At 46.6% G+C, this 20,824-nt stretch overlaps 1 protein-coding gene across 2 annotated transcripts in view; it reads right to left on the bottom strand.

Moving 5' to 3' along the window:
• Nucleotides 1-3,548: 3,548 nt before the first annotated feature.
• Nucleotides 3,549-20,824, bottom strand: part of ATF6 (activating transcription factor 6) — a 196,023-nt gene continuing 178,747 nt past the window's right edge. Inside the window, exon 17 of one of the 2 annotated variants that reach the window (XM_036922831.2) lies at nt 3,549-8,746. In XM_036922831.2, coding sequence (XP_036778726.2) covers nt 8,719-8,746 — 28 coding nt within the window. In that variant the 3' untranslated portion in view covers nt 3,549-8,718. The remainder of the gene's footprint in view (nt 8,747-20,824) is intronic. The other variant, XM_036922830.2, reaches the window with a different exon arrangement.

A 20,824-nucleotide genomic window follows, 5' to 3' on the forward strand; every position in this document is an offset into this window, starting at 1 on the left:
AAAGATGATGTCTCTCTGTGACTTTGTAATGCTCGATAATCCAACTCAACAAAAATACTGACTTAGCCTGAAACGCCCAGAGTACCGTGGCAAAGCACTCTTGGGGAGAAAAATAGCAAATTAGACACTGACAGGGTCCCGCCTCTGGATCCTGATGTCCTACAGGGCTGACAGATGTTACACAAGTACCTCTGCCGGTACGAGTTTGGAAAGGGGATGACAAGAGACTGCTCTGGGATTCGCTTCCCTTAAAAAAACTAACTTTCTGCAAGTAGACGTTTCCCTCCTCAGATCGCTCCTGCCCTGCTGATTTGTACCAGATCATAAATCTTTGGGAGATGGAATTAGCCCCAAATGTGCTGTTAGTTGGAATGGGCTTTCATTGTGTTCACCTGAGGGTGAACCACACAGCCACTTAAAACCAGAGGTTAAACAATTCTGCAACTTTCTTGCTCATATTGTTTAAATTAAGATGAATTTCTGGCTCCCCCCAGCTGAGTTGATGGGAACAGCCGGGCTGCTGGTGGTGGGGGAGGCTGTAATTCTGTCTTCCTGGAGGCCGCCGGGCTGGAGGGGGCAACGTGTCAGTCAGATGTGCAGGTTGCTTAGCAGAGAATGCCGGCATCTCCAGGAACCCAGACACGACGTGGTGAGATGCATTATCCTGTGTCCCAGGGGCGGCAGCCAAGTGAGTGGGGTGAGCTCCGTGGTCACGGCAGAGATGCTGGCCGGCCAGTCTTCCATCCCAAAGCACTCCTGGGAGCAGCTTGTGGCTAAGGAAACTTATTTTTCAAGCTGACCGGACATTTTACCTTCTTCTGGAAATTATCTCTACTCTCCTGTGGGTAGTAGAGAGGGTAACCACATAGACCCATGGAAGAGATCGTTCACGTCTTTGAGGACAAGGACACTGTCTGGCTCATCTGCATCAGTTTCCCACACATCAGTGGTAGATGTCCAAGTTTGGTCTGACCCTTAGAATCTGTGGCAAAGGCTTAAATCCTGGGGCCGCTCCCTCTAGCCCACTATCTATGCAGAAATGCACCCCCAGAATCCAAGGTGATTCTTGGGTTGCCACTGGGTAGCCAGGGAAGGCAGAAAACCCCAGAGGCTTCAGAAGTCAGCCGGATCCCTAAGGAGTGACAATTAGGGATGGCCTTTGAAGCTCTCAGTTCTTCCTCTGTAACCAGGGTAGGTCTGCAGAAATAGGGCTATGCCTGTAAACAACTGAAGTAGTACTTTTAGATTAGCTTTACAAGGTCCCCCCATCTGAGTGAGCCCAGTTTTTAAGAGTGGCAGTGCTACACATACTCTGAGAAGACGGTCCGTTTCTGAACATGGTATGCTTCACCCACTTTAAAGATACGCCCTTCACTTCTAGATCAAAGGGTTTCAGTTTTGGGTCTAGAGATCAGCCATCTCCTGCATAAGCATCTCTCACTGTCTCCTTGCCTAGCATCCGCACTAGAAGCTAATTCTGCAGGGAAGACTTTCTATCACAGCAGAACCTGTGATCAAAAAGAGCAGGCGGTGGATGTCCTCTGGGGATGGGGCTGAGTACCACCCTCAGGGTCTTGGCGCGAGCCGGGAGGGCGGCGGCCCAGCCTGAGGCCTTCAGTTATGAGAACACCCCACTTGTCCTCACCTCTCCAGACAACTCACCCAGGATGAGGACCAGAACAGCCAGCATCGCGTAACCGCCTCCCGAGGCCGTGGGAACCCGCAGGAGCCCCAGCATTGCCGGACCTGCCTCTCAGCTACTGTCCCTCTTCTGAACGTGCCTCAACACCCTGGTTGCCTGCGATGTGTGCCTTCCCTTCTTTTCTAGTCTGTCTCCTGTTGCATCTTTCACGGAGTTCAAATCCCAGCTCTTGCATATGTTAAGTTGTGAGATCATGGGCAAGTTTCTTAATCTTTTGTGCCCATCTCTTCATCTGTGACATGTGGATAATGACATATATATCAAAGGGCTGCTGCAAAGATGAATGAGCTAATGTTTGCAAATGCTTAGACAATGTCTGGCAGGGGTGAAGTCTGCAGTAAGCATCAGCCATTGTCTTGATGGGACCTGAGGGCAGGATTCTCATGAGGTATTGATTGGTACAGACCACACCAATGAATGCAATGGAATGAAATATGCTATAGATTTCCTATGCAGCACGTTGGAAGTGTCTAAATTTCTAACAAATGCCGAACAGTTAGGGAAATTGTATAGCATATGCTAGAAGAGCCCTCTATTTATGGCACCATGTTATATAATCCAATGTCAATTGGGACTCTTGACATCCCAAAACTGGCCCGAACTGTATCCCGCATATAGTGCATGTCCCAGGGGACAATCCCATAAGGATTTCATGGTGGGGTCCCTTGGCTGGGGAGGGAGTTAGATTTTTCTACCTACCCCAGTTCTCTGAGTTTTCAGTTTATGAATTATCTTGCTTTATAGCCTGTATGCTTTTTTTTCTTCATTTGCACCCACTGAATCCTACTCCCATTCTTTCATTCCCCAAACAACACTGATATAAAGCTGTGTGTGCAACAGGCTGTTATTGAAGATTTGGGATAATGAAGAGGGTTTACATTTTAGTACCAACATTTGTAAAAGTCTGTTTGTCCTCCTGCCACTAGGAAGTCTTCTCGAGTCCCCTCTCTGGAGGTTCCAGTCCTATGATTCTGCTCCAGGAAGCCAAGTGGCCGCTCAGTGTCTAAAATCGAGAGTATATTTCACTCCATCACATCCAGCAACCAAGCCATGTGGTTTGGTCCCACTTTCTCTTTTCTGCTGCTCAGCACCCGACCCTCCAATGTCTGCTAACTTTCTCTGCAGAAAAGTAGACTTGGGTCTCACTTTCTAAAGAAATATATTAAAGTATCTTCAGACACAAATGTAGTTTTGTCTCCGAGAATGCTGATCTTATTGTAAATTTGTACCTTTATGTCTGGCTCCACAAGGGGATCATGAGCTCTTTTATAGGAACATATGCTGAATTTCAGTCTTGGGAAGGTGGAACAACATAGTGGTTAAGAATCCACTACACTGGAGTTAAACTGCCTGGATGCAAACACTGGCTGTACTTTACTAGTTCTGTAACCAGCTTAGGAAATGGGTTGCAGGGATGATTGAAATAAGAGTGATTTCAAAGCAGTGTCTGAGACACACACTGGGTGCTCAGCAAACGCCTGCATTAGTTACTCCTGGGTGGGTCCTTGCTGGCAGTCTGTAGTGACCAGTTTCATGCACGCACGGTGACAACGTCATTCCAAATTGGGAAGAGGCTTTTGGTGTGATTGAGTAACCCAGTTTTCTGATGTAGGGCAAAGTGTAAGATTTTAGATATTTTTTTTCCCTTAGTAACACTGTAGTTCAAGTATTTGGACACAATAAAGGAAACTTTTACTTAACCAAGCTGGGAGAAGAATGGAAGAGTTCAGTTGCTTTATCTAAACAGCAACCTGCCACAAACCCATTTTAGGCATCCCTTATTACTCATCACTTAACACTGAAGACTCATTTGGGGCCTCTTTTCTATCTAGATACAGAACAAAACAAATTTATAACATTTTTAATTTGAATTTTAGACAAAGAACAAGTATTGCATTATAAAGAGTTGCTTGAAAGCATGTAAGTGTCTCTTGTCAGTGTTTATGTATTGTAAGCCAACATAAATATTAAAGGAGAGAATGGTACATCTCTCCTCCTCATCTTTAACCCATTCTAGTTTAGCATGGATACAACCTTAGAAGGAAAATCTTGGTGAAATGGCCTCTCCAACACCCCCGCCTCAGGTCCCGATGGCCCACGGGTGAAGCACTGCTGGTCTCAGCGTGAATTGCCAGAAGGATGAGAACAGAATGGGAGCACAATCTCGCAGAGCAGGAGTGCCGACAGGTTTCACCTGAGGTTCTGTTTCCCCACCATCTCTTATCCAGATGACTGATCTAGAAATCAGGACTGTGAGTCAATGTGTTCCAAAATGCATTTAAGGTGAAAGGCAGCCTGCTCATCTCTATCGGGGATTACTGTACTGGGGGTGTGTGTGGATGCCAAGCCTCCGGGTCTGTTTATTAAACGAATGGCCACCGACTTCACTGGGGGCAAGCAGCAAGAGTGTGTGCTGTTTGTTGACCTTGGCAAATGAAAAACTATGACTCACTGACTGCTTGGTTCCTCAGCCTTATATAACAAGTCTTTAAACGTGGCTGAATCTCTAATGCTTAAAGTCAGCAAACCAGAATGTCGAGCACGGTGTCCACTGCCTGATCGTGGCTAGCTAGCCACAACACGGCTCACACGCAGGACCAAACATCCTGATCAAGTTACCTTTGTCCTTCTTTTCATAAATACTGACAGACAACACAGATATTAGCATAAATTGCTGAAAGTTCTAGTCTTATCCAAAATAAACTTTAAGCCTAGTCATTAAAAACATAAATTAACAGGACATACACTGATTTCTTTTTTCAGGTAGAAGAAAATTGCATTTGTTTCCTGTGCGTAATTCTACCTGGACCCCAGCAACATCTTTCTGGGTAGTCCAGTATTCTGTTTCCTAGAAAATTAAAAATCAACCACAAGCCCTTTGGGGTGGGGAACAGGAACTGCCCCATCCCAAATGTTTTTAGGGGTAGGAATGAAAATTCCTTACACTTCAATTTTTCTTAGGCTTTATTCTTGTTTTTAAGGTAAAAGTTATAGTTAGTATTCATATTAGCAGCAAAGATCCTAATTTCTGTAAATTAAAATGACTTAGGACTGGCAAATATAACCTCTTGATAAAGAAAGAGGGGTCCATAGGTGGTAACAAGTGTTTGTCAATTTTGGCATTAAGCAATCTTGTTTGAGGGGTTGACCTGTATGAACAGACAACAGTAAGAAAGTCTCACTGGACGCTCAGGTCCTGTGGATCTGCTGCCGGCAGCCGAGCGGGCGCGCCAGTGCGTAGGGGAAAGAGGGCTTTTGTGAGCGGAAAATTTCCATGAGGTCAGATCGAAGGGTCACAGAATCTTACTCTGGCTCATTAGTAAAGCAATCACTTCTATTAGGCAGTTGAAAGACGAAGTTGCTTTGAAATTTTTCAATGTGTTAAAAAGTCAAATGACATAATTTTCCCTGTGATATTTTTCTGTCAAGTTTCACAACCTGAGCTTAGTAAAATGGCAAGAATCAGAAGACAGTGCAAAAGCCACAAGGAGCTTGAGAGTCCTCTGGTTTTAATCACTCCAACGGCAGAGCGGCCGAGTCTCCCCAGTGTCACCGCCCTCACGGCTGCGGTACACGGCAAGGAGGGGACTCCCGCCAGGAAGGTTTGATCATGACAGTGTTGTCTCTTTAAAAATGATAGAAAAATCTGTTTGAATCCCAAGTTCCTAGTCTGTTTCTTAGTGATATTTATTCAGAACAATCCAGAATGACTCATAACATAACTGCTTTCAAATACCTCTGTGTCTACTTCTTGCTAACGAGCAAAGGCAAAGAAATGCCAGCTTTGTGCGAGAGCTTGTAGTCAATTACAGAAAAATCAGGAGATGCTCTGTGCTTTCTGTAAAAGCATGCGCGATTTTTTCTTACTTAGGAAAAGACAACCCCACCCAATAATCTAGTGTAAAGTTTCCAAACTACAAGCATGGCAAACAGTACATTCATTTCAAGATGATCCTCTGCCGAGCCCTAACCTCAGAAAGAGGCCCCTGTCATGGCGCTGTCCGTGTTCTGCTGCGTGAGTGGATCCCACAGGAAGAAGCTCCTGGCGTGATTCAGGGGTCAGCACGAGGGAACATGCACTTCCATTAAGCCAAACAGCCTGGGACCTGTAACCAGGTGGGCACACCGTTACCAGCGTCTCCACCTTTACGTCCCAGGACAGTATTAACAGCAGCACAAAGTCATTGGAATAATGGAGAATTGCCTCCTGTGAATTTACCTGATTTTCTCACAAGCTTGCAAAAACCATTTAAAAACTTAATCAATTAAAAAATATATATATGGGTATAGATACATGCTCACGTATGTATCTCCCATAATTCCTGGCTGCAATTCCCAAATGCAATCTCATTCCCCCCAAAACTAGGCCAAAACACAAGCTTAATTTATTAATCAGGCAGAGCACCTTCCCAGTTCCTGAGGGCTTGTGTTGGCGGACATGTTAACATAACCACAACTGCTGTCCTGCGGACTAATAATGGCTTTGACAGCAATCAATGAGCAGAAGCTTCTTTGCAGGGGTCAGTAGCCTGCTTTTCACTCATTTCCCCAAACATTAGCCTGAGGAGAATCCTGTTCTTCATCTCAAAAAGATCAATTCAGGAAAAGGAGCTGAAGAGTCAGCTCTGGTGAACAGGCCAGGCTCCCAGACTGCTTCTGGCTGTTCCTTTGCAGGCGCCCTACCTCACACCAGGAGTGTCCCGCTAACACCTGTGTGCTCTTTGGTCACGACTCCTTCCTAACTGTCCCCTACATTTCCACCGGGAAGAAAGGCAGGAAGGTGAGCTCACGAAACACAGTTGCCGTCTGCCGAGTTGGTCCAATGGGCCCAGGAAAAGCAGGAGTGGAGGGAATAAAGTAAAAGCAAAGTGCTAAAATAGCAGCTAGGTGGCGGTTTGTCCTTCTGCGAGTCAGTGCAAAGGTGGGGAGGCACCACCATGTGCAACCGGGCAGGCTTTCTGTGCCTGTATCCGCCAGACAGCGACGGCAGCTCCCCCCAGAAACCAGCAGCTCGGGAACAGCCACGTGGTCAGTCACCGTCGCTCGTTTGGCTAAGTCACAGGACAGGGTGGGAAAGAACAGGGCCAGAAGATAGTCCGTGAGAAGATGCCCTGCAGCCCAAGGGTCTTCCGTTCCTCGGCACCCATTAGAAGGAAGAATGGTCCCCAGGGAAAACGGCTCTTGTCTGGAAATCTCCCCGGACAGCCAAAGCACGGGGAGAGCTGCGCTGACGTACCACGGTGTGCACGCGCGGGTCCCAAGACGCCTGACAGACACTTCCCAGGTAAGAGAGCCACAGGGCCCTTCTGCCCCTCACGAAAGTGCGGCTGGTTTCCCCAGACAGCGTGGAATAGGCTTGGGTGCAGGGGCGTCCTAGCCGGGGAGTTCCAAGTGCTCATGATTCTTCAAGATCATTTAGGAGCCTAATTTCACGGGCAGAAAGCCAACTGGCTGCAGGTAATTCTGGAGGAGTTGAGACAATGCCTCCTTCCCTTACCAGCCTCTGGAGCAAGAGGCTGACAGTGTGAGCGGGAGGGAAGACATCTGACAGGCAGGCCTGTGCGGGGGGCGGCCACGTTCGCGGTCCGTTCCCCCGAGAAACCGAAGCTCCATGGGAGGAGCGGGAGGACGGGACTGAAGGTGGACACCAGGGAGAAAAGCGGAGTGAAAGGACAGTAAAGTAGAAATGAACACAGAAGGGTTTTTTTTTTTTTAACCATAGGAAGACAAATAGTTAGTCCTTTCACATGCCTTTTTACTGGGGAGACTGAAAATTATTGCCGTATTATGGGATGCATTCCCTAGCAGGACCCCAAGCCTGCCTGTCTGCATAGTATTAAGGAATAAATACTTGTCAATCCTCTAGAGGAAAAAGCTCTCGTTTGCTTAGTCTAAAGCCACCAGGTGTTCCTTTGCTGCACCTCGTGTCACCACACTGACAGGTGTGAAGGGCGGGAGGGGGTCACGATAAAATGAAGGATTTGTCCTGCGCTCCTGGACGATCTGCAGCTGATGGGGAACGAGGAGGCCAATGCTCAGCAGCGCAGAGTCCGCCCGACAAATGGCAGCTGCGGCTTTCATCTTAAAGGGCAGTCGCACCAAACTCGGGGCTGCGAACGCATGTCCTGGGGGAGCCACTCCTCTGTCAGAGGCCCCCCACCGACCCTTCTCTTCCATTTCCTTTTCTCAGATTTGCTACCCACCCTGAACCCCGAGGCAGTTGCCATGTGTAGGGTCAGATGTGAACTGCGAATCCCAAGTCAACATAAACTTTATCAAATGGGGATTTTCCCTCTCACCTAAAGCTCTAAATTGTTTTGACTCTTGGGGATACCTTTCTGGCTGCCCTGTTTTTGGAATCTCTTTTCCTACAGGTACAATATCCACAACGGGTCTTCATTAAACTGATGGGGACTCTCATCCGTGGATGCATCTGAGTGCTGCATAGCCATAAATAAAAATCCCTTTACTGTATCAATAACTGAAATGGCAGAAGAGGGGAAGTGGATCTTACTTGAAAGAAGATTACTTAAACACAAAACAAACAGAGGGAATACATTTAGAAAGGTACAGAAAAAAATCTACACCAGGCAACGCTCAAGGGTGCAGGGCCGGATCTGCCGCTGGAGAAATGCTGTTCCCCTTGTTTCTGATTTCAGTGCTTTCCAAGTAGGTGGGCAGATGGTGGAAAATAGAGCAGCTTCTTTTTTTCTCTCTGTCCCCTGATTCTGTTGCGGGGCAGTGCTCGCCACCGAGGAGGCAGAAAGCAGCATTCCTCACCTGCTCCGCGGCGAGGCAAGGTCCCACTCTTAGTTTTCCGATGCAGCCCCGGGCGCTACTGTAGTGACTCGGGGATGGTGCTGACAACGTGCGCTGCCTCCGGGGCTGCTGGAGGGGAACCAAAGAAGGTGTTGGTTTGGTTCCTCTGCTGATCTCGGAGGTAAGGAGGAACGGAGGAGCTTTTGATGTGGAGGATCCTGGTGTCCATCACCTGACAGTCAATCTGCATCATCACTTCATAATCTTGTCCATTGATCACGTTCTCTGCAGAGAAGAACATATACAAGGAATAAATATTCAACAGAACGTACAATTCTGCTGGAGCTCCAATCCCGAAAAGACATCGTGAGCTCTAAGGTGTGAACTGTCGATACATTTTCAAGGGTACACAGGGACCTCACCAGGCAGAGCTACAGCCGGGCGTGTGCAGAGATGGCCTGTCTTCTCCCCAATTCTAGCTCCCAAACAACCTCTGCTGGCTCGGTAAGCACTGGGGCCACGGTCAGAGCTAACACTGCAGAGCCCCTGTCTACAGACATTCCGTGCCCTGTATGTTTTCCATGCAGTATCCCCGTGACTGGGGCAACTGGAACAGGAGATCGTAGTGAGGCGTAGAGGCAGCAATAGTGAAGCTCTCCCCCTCCCTTTCAACAGCGGGAAGGGATGTTTGTCAAAAGGATCATGTCATGTGAATGGTAAGGAGACCTTGGCCAGGACTGCTTGGCTCCTATTCATCAGTAACATTTCTGATTTCATCAAGACATTTTCAACTACGAATTTAAGGGTTTGCCTTAAGAACATAAAGTAGAATAAAGACCAAAAAAAGTGAGAGACATCTGACAACGATGCTCTGTCGCAGAGATCACTGTCACTGCCCTTCCCTACTAGGGCGATCTTCAATTCCAGAGTTCTTACTTCCAGGTATATTTGCAATTTGGGATTGAAGGGACTTGCAGGTAAACTAAAGGATTTTTGCAAAAAGGGACAGGAAAACCATATAAAGCCCTGGTTGATGTGTATAGGGTAACTTACTATCATGAGTTTACTACACAGACCGCACTACACTCCATTCTTCCTAAGAGAATGAAAGCTCTTCGTTTTAGGGAAGGCCAAATTACTTCCTGATTTATGATTCTGGGTGGTCATTTTCTAACTCGTAGTTAATGAAACCTCGGCATAAAACTGATGAATTACAAATAGGTAATACTTTTCAAGTCCAGCTGGACATTCGCAGCAATACAGTTAGAAGATGTGTGAACTTAGAAGAATGCTGGGGGGTCTGTGTGGCCTCTTGGCTTCCACTGTCGTGTCTGGGCAAGGGGGCTGGGAAGACAGGCTGCTAGTGAAGGCCTAGTCCTGTGCCTGCTTTTATGAACAGGAGATAGAGCCAGTCAGTCATTTTAAAAATTAAACATGTGGCTTCTCTAGGACAAAAACTTGAATTTAAAAGTAGAGGTCTTTCTATTCTGTTTTTTCCTAACTTTAACACCGTGCATACTAAGTATCATAAATCTAGAGGAAGAAAGTCCAAAGTTTGACACTTGATCTTCAGATTCCACTGTTATGTTTGGGAGGACTGAGCCATGAAACCTGTCACTTAGGAGGCTGTGTAAGATCTGTGGAAATCATCTGATCCTGGGTGTTTATATTAGGGCCTGATGCATAGACTTCAGGGAGTCCTGAAGCTCCCTGAAATTGCATGCAGTTTTACCTGTATGTGCACTTTTCTGGAGAGGAGCTGCATCAGATTCTCAATGAGGTCTTTAAATACCTTGAACAGATGATATGCTCTATTTTAAAACTAATGGAAGACACCATTCCTCCATTTCTACTGGTTGGTTTTGTTTTGATTTTTAAAGTAATCTCCATTGATGAATTTCTAATTACAAGTCTTATCAATCTCTTATTTCAGTTGAAACTAATTTCCTTCTTTGCCAGCATTACTAGAGATGAAAAAGAGCTGCTGCTGCTGTGATGTGAAAGTGACAGGAAGTGGGCTTGGGCTCTTCCTACGCCACCATCTCGGACCCACATATTTCGATTGGGACCGCACTGAATTTGTAGATTGTTTTGGGTAGTATGGATACTTTACAATATTCATTCTTCCAACCCATGAGCACAGAATATCTTTCCATTTCTTTGTGTCTTCTTGCATTTCTTTAATTAAAGTCTTATAGTTTGTAGTGTGTATGTCTTTCACCTCCTTCGTTAAATTTATTCCTAGGTTATTTTATTCCTTTTGATGCAACTGTAGATGGCATTGTTTTTCTGATTGCTCTCATAGATTTTTGTATATTAATTTTGTTATCCCGCAACTTTACTGAATCCATGTATTAGTTTTAACAGTGTGTTGGTAGTCTTTAGGGTTATCTGTACTATCATGTCATCTGCAAACAGTGACAGTTTTATTTGACCCTTCCTTTCCAATTCATATGCCTTTTCTTTCTTTTTCTTGCTGAATGGCTGTGGCTAGGACTTCCCATACTATGCTGAATAAAAGTGGGCATCCTTCTCTTGTTCCTGATCTTAGGGGAAAAGCTTTCATCTTTTCACCATCGAGTATGATGTCAGCTGTGGATTTGTCACATACAGCCTTTATTATGTAAGGTACATTCCCTGTATACCCACTTTGCTGAGTTTCTGTCATGAATGAATGAAGTTTGTCACTTTTCTAAATCTATTGAGATAATCAATCGAATGACTTTTATCTTTCATTTGGTAATGTGGTATATCATGTTGATTAATTTGTGAATGCTGGACTATCCTATGAATGTTATTCTGCTTGATGTTGTCCCGTAGGTCCTTTGACATTATCTTCATTTAAAAAAATTCTTTTTCTTTTTGCTCCTGCCCACTATTTTCTCTTCTGGCTCACTGGTTGTTCTTCTGTTTAATGCAGCCTGTTGTTGAACTACTCTGGTGTATTTTCCAGTTCAGTTTTTGTATTCTTCAGCTCTGTGACTTCTGTTTGGTACTCTCGTATTTTCTGTCTCTTTGTTGAAGTTTTCACTGTAGTCATCCACTCTTCTCTCAAGTTTGGTGAGCATCTTTATGACCACTACTTTGAACTCTTTATCAGGGCAAATTCCTCATCTCTATTCCATTAATATTTTTTTTTCTTTCTTTCTTTTTTTTTTTATCTCTGAGGATTTAATCTTGTTCTTGTGTTTGGAACACCTCCCTCTGTCCCATTTTGTTTTGCTTTCTATGTTTGTTTCTAAGAAACAGGACAGCCTATCTGGGGCCACGATCATAATCCCTGTTTGCCTACACCAGGAAATCTGGGAGTGTCCCCTGGGTGACAGCTGCATAAACTGGGGCTCCAGATGATCATATAGGCCCCTTTCTGGGCAGTCCCATCAAGCTGCGGTGAGGCCACAGGGGTACGCAAGGATGGGGTTTCCCTGCTTAGGCCTCCTAGGAGCAACTTAGCTTTCCGGTATGTGGGAAACATGAATCTTATCCCTTAGCCCAAAGCTCCAAAAGTAGGCCTTTTTCACAGGAAGACCGGGGTTTTCATTCTGTTGTCTGTGAAGTGCCTGGCGGGGGAGGGGGTACTGTCTTGCCAAGAACTGTTCTCCCAACTGGTACCTTCCTTTGGCGCTCAGGAATGCCAGCCCCCTCACCCACAAGGGCCAGGTGATCAGGGGTGCCCTCGGTGCGGACTGCATGCACCTGTTGTCTTTAGCGGGGCAGCCAGAGAGCCCAGCAGGTGAGGTGCACCCACAGGGCCCCAGGAGGCAGTGGGAAAGGTCTTGACATGTGTGGGTTTCAGGACTGTGGTAGACAGCACCTCGCCTGTGCCCGTGTGCCAGGTCTAGGCTGGGAGTGGGGGAATGCTGCAGCCGCCCACGCTCGCCTGCCCCTGCCAGGCAGCAGGGGAGTGCTGCCATGGGCTGTGCTCTGGCTCCTGCAGGGCAGTGGGGTGGTGCTGTGACTGTTGCCCCGCCTGTCTTAGCCGATTGGCGGACGGTGCCGCTTCTGAGCTGACCCGCCTGTGTGCTGGCATCTTGGCTGTCTGCTATCCTCTGTCCCTGGAAAGAGTCTCAACTGTCCCCTGCCCCCCCAGCAGATGCTTTGGGATGAGCAACGAATCCCTCCACATACAGTAGGTGCCTTTCAAACTGCTTTTTTTCCCACCAGGTCTCAGGGTAACTGAGACCACACGTGAGCCCTTCAAAATGGGAATCTCTGTTTCCCGTAGCATTTGGGTCCCTTTCAGCCCTGTTGGGTCTCTAAACCAGATGTTTTTAGGGCTCACCTGTCTGGATCCCAGGGGTTAGGGTGCCTGATACAGGAGAAGTTCTGGACTGGCAAGACCCCTCCTCCCGGTGCTGCCACGCCAAGAGCTGGCATCTTGGTGAGACCGGGCCTTTGCCTCTCCTACCAGTTCTTGCTGTGTCCTTTTCACCCTTTGTTGTGGAGAAGCAGTTCATCTCGTTTTCAGATCCTTTTCTGAGGAAAATGATCCATATGTAGTCATAGATTTGGTGTGTCCATGGGAAGCGGAGAGTTCAGGAAAGTCCTAAGTGACCATCTTGCTTATCTTTAGAGAATTACCTCTGAATGCCTATGAGTCAGCCAGTGTTTCCTATCCACGTGTTTTCCAAAAAGCAGAAGACAGAAGAAAGACAACGTCCAAACGTATTTGGAGTCATTTCATTCAGGGCATGTGACTGGGTTCAGACTGCAGGTGTCACACCAGTCATTTCCTCTTGGAACTGTGGTCCCTCCCCGTTAAAAACAAAACCTGAAAGACTGTGTGTGTGTGCGCGCGCATGTGTGCACGCACACACAGGGGCACGCATGACCAAATAATGGAAAACATATGTATTAGCGCTGTAATACACATTAGTAATTTTTACTGCTTTCCTGGATTAACTCAGAATCCAGATGACAGTTTAAGATCAAGACTACGTTCTCTCCCAGCCCAAACCGCCTGCAGAAGTCATCAGAGCCTGTGTCCTTGCTGTGGTTCAAACTGATAGCTGGAGTTCTTTAATACTTTAAATATTGAGAAGAGATGGAAAACCTGGGGATTTAAGTTCAGAAGCTTCGAGGGTAAATTAAAGCTATGACCTGATTCCAAAACCTGGGAGCCCCTGTCACGGCTAAAAAGGCATTGCTATTTTAAGCCCAATCAGGAGACTTGGGACAGGAATGGTCTAGGGGGCTTTAAAATGGGCTCTGTCCTTCACTCCTTTCTGAGGATAATGGCTTCTGGTCCAAGGAAACGATCCGCATTACTAGAAGTCTACCAGATCAGATGTGAGCGTCTAAAGCTGCCCACGGGAAGCCTCTTCTGCATGACAAGTTAGCTATTTTAGGGTTTGAAGCGAAATGCCATTACAGGTCCCAAGGTACCCAACACCCCAAAAAAGCCGTTGAAGGGGCCACAGCAATATTCTTCTGCCCTCTCTGTGTGACCTCACAGAAGAGTTCTTCAGATGTTTCAGTACTAGCTGCCCTAGTTCGTGAGTGAGTGGTCTCCTCATTTCTGATGAGGTTCCAATCATTTTAATTAAGGGAGGACAGATTGGGAAATAGCTCATGGTAACCCGTGATCTTCGCAGGCCCCCTCCACTGGCTGTCGGCATCTGCCGCATGGAATGCTCCCAGGAGCGGCAGACAGGCTCCAAAACTACTCTCAAAAGGGCAGATGAAACTCCTACTATCCTTTACTTTCAGGCTTCGAGTCCAGTTAATAATCAACCACCCCGGAAAGGACAGCATTTTCAGTTGTTGCCTATTATATGCACGTCAGTTTGAATAAAAGATATCAGAGCAGTTCCAACTGGAGAGACGAGAACTGGGAGACTCCGGGGGCTCAGGCAGGAGGGGCGGAAAGGCCTCCGACGGAGTCACAGGCAGGGTGGGAGGGGTGAGGACAGACGGCACGACTGCATTCGGGCTGGTCTCCACCGCCAAAGTGAAGCGCCCAGTGAGAGGGAAACATCACAGCTCGTGGGTTTTCTGACAGGAGGGAGCATGGCGAGCGTCAGTTAGGGGCTGGGAGAGCTGAGTCAGGCGAAAAGACTGCTAAGCTGCGTCTGCCACACTTAGCGCAGGAAGACCGAGACTATCTGGGGAAAAAAGGACCACAGGGAATGGCATGAGGCGGAAATATCAAAGGTTCCCGCTCCCTCTCCTATGGGCAAACATTTGGGTGCTGCACACTGATAGGAATAATGTGATGTTCTGGGCCTTCTGAAGCAAACAGATGAAACACTGATCTGATCAGGAAAAAGGTGTAAAATAGGAATACTTCAAATTCAAAATGAATCAGGCAAGTAAAAAGGAAAGGAGATGAACAGCTTCAAACGTGGGCACTAAAATGTGATTCTGAATGCTCAGAAGCGCCGAGGAAGCAAGAAAAAGGGCCTGGACGCCTGAGGTGGAAAAAGTCCAGGCAGTGTGGAATTCTGGACAGCCTGCATCAAAGGCACAATGACCGAGTCGAGAACGGCCTGCCAGGAGGCTGTCGGCTGGAGGATGACTGACACACATACCTGAACCATGGCCACCGACAGAATTCAATATCCACAAATTTTACAGAAAGTTTAATTTTAAGAAGTGACAAGACTTCAGTGCTTTGCAAACAAGCATACGTGATCAAACATATTTCTACTGAGAATCAGACATGAATCCTAACAGGAGGTTGGTCTGTGCAAGCCAGGCTGCTGACAAGCAGTGCCAGGCTATCAGTATCTGTTCCCGAATCTGGTGGGGTTGTGAGGTGTGTGTGGGCATGTGGGGGGCATGAGAGGTACATAAAAATCTACCCATTCACAGCCTGAAAGACGTACTTTCAACCAAAACAAATAATGCAAAAATAAGGGGGAAAAAACCCAAAATGGTAAGAAGAGGGAGACAAAGTAGGAGAAGGGAAAAGAAGATGGGACTATAGTGAACAGTGAATAAAATGTCATATTTGTGCCGTGAATTTCAGAACGGCCATTAGCTGGCTCCACTACGCCTAGCCCATCTCCTCTCCAGTGTTCAACCTGAGTCCTGGTTTTGACCATTCCCACACACTGTGCACTGTAGCTCTGCCAGTATTTCTTCCTCTGCTTTTAAAAAAAACAGCCATTTTTGTTCTTTTTTTACTCAACTTGTATCAATCCCAATATAAGGCCCAATTCAAGTGCTGCTTCTAAGAAACCTACAAGAACTCCAATATTGATCTTTCTCTTTATAACCAATATGTAAGTGTTCCGCTGTATTCAGTAGTGCTGACATACTTACAGAGAAGAGGTCTGGCTCCTTTAAGAACCGCCTGGCATGTGTGAAGGCGGAGTGAGGGGAAGAGTACAGGGCCAGCACCGCTCCCTCACCACCCGCACCACCGGGGACAACACTGGGTGAGTGAGTGACAGAAACTTTACAGTACGTGCTCCTGATCAGAAGACCCTCTCTGGAGGACTGAGGCAGGACACATGCAAGAGCGAAGAGCTCCCAGCAGCCACCACGTCTGCCCTTCGCTGGAAGAAACAAAAGCAGAATATCTCTGACCGGAGAGAGATTTCCGGCTGGGAGACTCCAAAGGCAGGAAGGGAGGGATATCAGGTTTAACTGTAAGACAAACCAGAATTTGTTAAATAGTATATGGGTTGTGGGCAGGAGCAATGGGGAGCTGGATGAGAAAGAGCCTTTCTAGTTAGAAGATCTATAATGATTTCACGCACAAAAAGAGTGTGCGCCTAAGCAGTGTATGTAAAACCCGCCGACCTACGGGGGGCACTTGTAGTGGCCACGATGACTGCAGGGAACTACTAGAACTTAGTGGGCAGAGGCCAGGCGGCTGGGCATTCTGCAATGCACAGGGACAGTCCCATGCAGCTACTGTCTGTATCTCAAAAAATATTCATGTAGATAAAAAATCCCCTGATTATTACTGTTATTACTCTAGATAGGACCTCACTGATTTATATTTAAATATAAAGTACTTTTACATGGGTTTTATATACACTAAATTTCCAGGAATAAAACTAAAATTATTTTATTTATTTAACAAACATACAGTGCTTCTGTACACTAGACACTGTTCACCTAATTCTCGTAACAACCCTGAGTCAAGCATCATTATTATTATCATCATCCCCGATTTTATAGATGAGAAAACGAGCACCGAGCCGTCACGTGACGAGCCGCGCAGGGCAGACGGGAGCACAGGAGCTCCCCGCAGTGTGGCTTCAGAATCCATTCTTACAAACACTCCACTGTGCTGGGAATACTGCATTTTTCTGGACTCAACCAAGAACTGGTCATCATTTCAGAAAATCACATCACCCATGGCAAAGGCACTCCTGGTAGCTGAGTTCCCATCTGGTAACTAGTAGCAGTTATTATTTGTGACTGTTAATACCAGTTTACATTTAAGCACTCTCAGTTTGAGTTTGTAGCCGTTGCACTCACAGGACAGTACGTCCTGACTTGTTCACAATGTCTTCTAGTGTAATATGAGCATAATGATACATAATGCCTGAACATTACATATATTCATTAATTCAACAAACATTTATTGAGTTCCTATCATGTGCCAGGCACTGAGGATATGGTAGTGAACAAAATAGAAAAAAAAAAAAAAAATCCCTGCCCTCACAGAGAATAATTCTTATAAAAGGAGAGAGTGGAGGAATAGAGACAGAAAATAAATAAATACGCAAAGAATCCAGAAGGGTAAGTGAGTGCCAGGGGGAAAATAAAGCACGGAGGTGCTCGGGAATGAGTGTGGGTGGGCGGGGAGGGGCAGGCAGTGTGACATGCGGCGCTCAGGGAGGCCTGTCTGAGGCGGTGACCTCTGAATGGAGGCTCCGGGGGGCAGGGAAGCCGTGCAGCCGCAGAGCGGGCACTCGCATGTGCGTGTCTGAGATCCCAGGGGGGCTTCTCAGTGGAGGACCAGCAGCAGTAGGACACAGGAGTGCGGACTGACTGGCAGGAAGAAACAGGGCTAGAACCGTCACCCGGGAGTTATCTGCAGGCGAGAGACAGGTGGAGCCCTGGGGCCCGATGGTGCCACTCTTGGGAAAAGAATGGTTGGAACGTGAGTTAGGAAGCATGGGCCTGAGGCAAAATAGGTTTGTGTTTTCCTCACATCACTGAGATCATTTTTAACTGAGAAACCAAACTCAATCGGTAAATTTCCCCCATTCACTAAATAGTTATTTGAGCAACTGCTTATGTGCCAGGAACTGTTACAGATGCTTACAAGCACTTAGATTCCATTTTCTGTAAACAAATTCGAGTGCAGTTTTCTAAAGGAAAACAGACACCATATGATGGATCCTAGAATTGTCAGTCAACATTTACTAAGTGCCTTAAACTGTGAGGAATTACAGAAGAAAATGAGGTTTCTTCCTTTACACAGCTTACCAGAGTATGGGGAGAGCACATTACATTTAAAATACTGGTCGGGCGTGACCACAACGGCAGCGTAGAAGACCCTGACTCACCCGCCCCCACGGACACACCGAATCTGCCCACACATGGATCAGTTTCTCCTGAAGAAGCACCGGGCTGACTCAACAGCTGTGCACAACAAGCGAGAGAGACCACGCAGAGGAGGGCAGCAGGGACAGGGGCACGGCAATGACAGGAGCCCAGGCAGGCTCGCCCACCCTGGGCACAGCGGGGAAACAGCAGTTTAAAGGGCAACTAGACTACGAGTGAAGCAGATACACTTACTAACCCTGCGGCATCTGCCGAGCAGGAGGGGAACTGCTGGGACTCCGTGGGGCTGCAGGCGCCAGACGAGTGCTATTTCTGACCTTCCCCTCCACACTGCTAGTGCCGGCAGGGGCCGGGTCCAGCCACTCTAGATGGCCTGCTAGGACTGTCCTAGTGTTCCCACCCTGGATACCTGGCCCACACGAGCTCCAGCTCTACCCACAGGTGACACTGGTCCAGTATGCCCCAGTATCCCCTGGCTGCTCCCACCCCAGCTCCAGCTGTTAGCCAAGGTAGTCCTGGCACAGTGACCTCTGGGACCCCCTAGCCCTTGCCCACTCCAGCTCCAGCCAAGCCACCAGGTGATCCTGGTGCAAACTGCCCCGGCTCCAGCTGGCCAAGCTGCAGGCTACTCAGCGTACAGAGGGGCACGCCTACACGAGGCCACTGCTTCAAGACAAGAGCGGGTAGCTGTTTCATTTCATAGAAGCAAACAGAAAGTCAAACAAAATGAGGAGGCAGAGGAAGATGTTCCAAGTGAGAGAACAAGATAAAACCCCAGAGAAAACCCCAGTGAAGTGGAGATACAGAAGCCACCAGAGTGCCCATCAACAGACAAAGAATACACCCAATGGAATATTACTCAGCAATAAGAAAAAATGACATCTTGCCATTTCTGACAACATGGATGAACTCAGAGGGTGTTATGCTAAGTGGAATAAGTCAGACAGAGTAAGACAAACACCATATGACTTCACTTATCTGTAGAATCCAAAAAACACAAACACGCACGGATACAGAGAACAAACTGCTGGTTACGAGTGGGAAGGGATTATAGGTGAGGGGGATTAAGAGGTACAAACGTCCAGTTATAAATATGGTCATGGAGATGTAATATACAGCATAGGGAATATAACCAATAATACTGAAATTGCTTTGTCTAGTGACTGACGGTGACTAGGCTTACTGTGGGGATTCATTTCTAAAATGTCTAAAAATACTGAACAGTGACAAACACCTATAATTAATAGGATATTGTATGACACTTCAAAAAAAAAATACTAGTAGAACATAAGTGCATTTTCTCAGAAAGGCCTTTTCTTACCACCAAAACCCCAGCAGCATCCCCAAACCATGTCAGTCCTTTTCCTTGGCAGCACTTGTCACGATGTGCAACTGAACACCAGCCTCTTCGCCTGTTTGGTAATATCTGGCTCCCTGACTAGACCACTCGCTCCATGAAGTCAGGGAGTCTCTGTTTCACTCACCACTCCATACCCACAGCCAGCACAGTGCCTGGCACCCAGCAGACAATGAAAAATACAGAACACAAGCTCGGTGTTCAGAAGGCTATCCTCTCCAGCTTGCTTGTCGCGTCATCAGGTAATTCTGTGCTTTCTGAAAGTTCCACCACTCTTGGCCCCAACCTGGAAAAGTGCTACCTGAGGACACTTCCAGAAATGGCTGTAGCAGCAAAGGATTTCTAACATCCTCAAATTTCAAAAGCAATCCCAGCAAGACCCTGTCTCTGATACACAGCCAAAAGTCACTTCTCTTCAACCTCAAGTTTATATTTTAAATTCATAACCATCAGTGGCTCTTTTACAGGTGATCACATGTTATTTATCCCCTGGGAAATTTAGGAGCCTGTGCTTATATTATTAAATTTAGGTTTAAGCTTATATGGTCAAGTTCCCAGTTTTTCTCAAGTTTAGCTCCTCTAGGGCTTTTGATAGTCTCCTAGGATGATTTCAGGAAATCTGGCTAATTCCATAACTGTTTAAAGGGCTATTAGATTTGCTTTTCTCTGGACCTACCTACTCTTTCCCTGAGAATGATGCCCACAAATGTGGGTGGTTTTTTTCACTGGATCCAAGGAAAGTGTTATACTTCATTGATTTCAAACAGCTTCTGAAAGATCATCAAAAAGATGGTGACCAAAAAAGTTACTACTCATTTCCTCAAACTGAATTTCTAGGTCAACAAATGGACACCCTGATTATATCATTTCAAGTAGTGCCTCTAAAACTGAGAATAAGTGAACTTCAGGTATGCACAGCAACAAAAGGACCCATAAGAAGACTGGGCTGGAGTCAACATTTACTCCGAAAGCTCAGTGAACTAGACCTGGGACTTGATTTGGTGCCTCAAAGACAGTCTGGAGTTTTAGCTTGGGGTTTGGGACCCGACTCTAGGGATGGCTAATAACTTTCTTGCCTCTAATAATTAAATCACTTGCTTCTAATAATTAAATCACTGGCACCAAGTACTAGAAACTTTTTTATGGTGTCACAGTCTGAAATTTGAGACCCATGAAAATGGAACCAATGATCAGAAGCACCTGCCCACATAATCCAGAACCCTTGGAACAATCCTCTGCAGACAGATTAAGAACCTAACCTCTGATGAAAAAGAACTTCCAACATCAGCACTCTCTGGAAGACTCATGCCAGAAGATGATCATCAAAAAACCCCAACAAAGATCCACGCACTGCGACAGCTGTAGATGCACTCATCCCACCAGCTCCTGGACTTGCCATGGGAATGAAGGAGATATCCAAGCTGGCCTGTGCATACAGTAAAACAACAAATTTGACTGGATCTATACTGTTGGAACTCAATCAAGAATTAGGAGAAGTGCAAATTGTAGCGCTCCAAAATCTTACAACTACAGAC

This window comes from Manis pentadactyla, chromosome 19 (assembly GCF_030020395.1).
Source record: "Manis pentadactyla isolate mManPen7 chromosome 19, mManPen7.hap1, whole genome shotgun sequence".
Lineage (NCBI taxonomy): Eukaryota > Metazoa > Chordata > Mammalia > Pholidota > Manidae > Manis > Manis pentadactyla.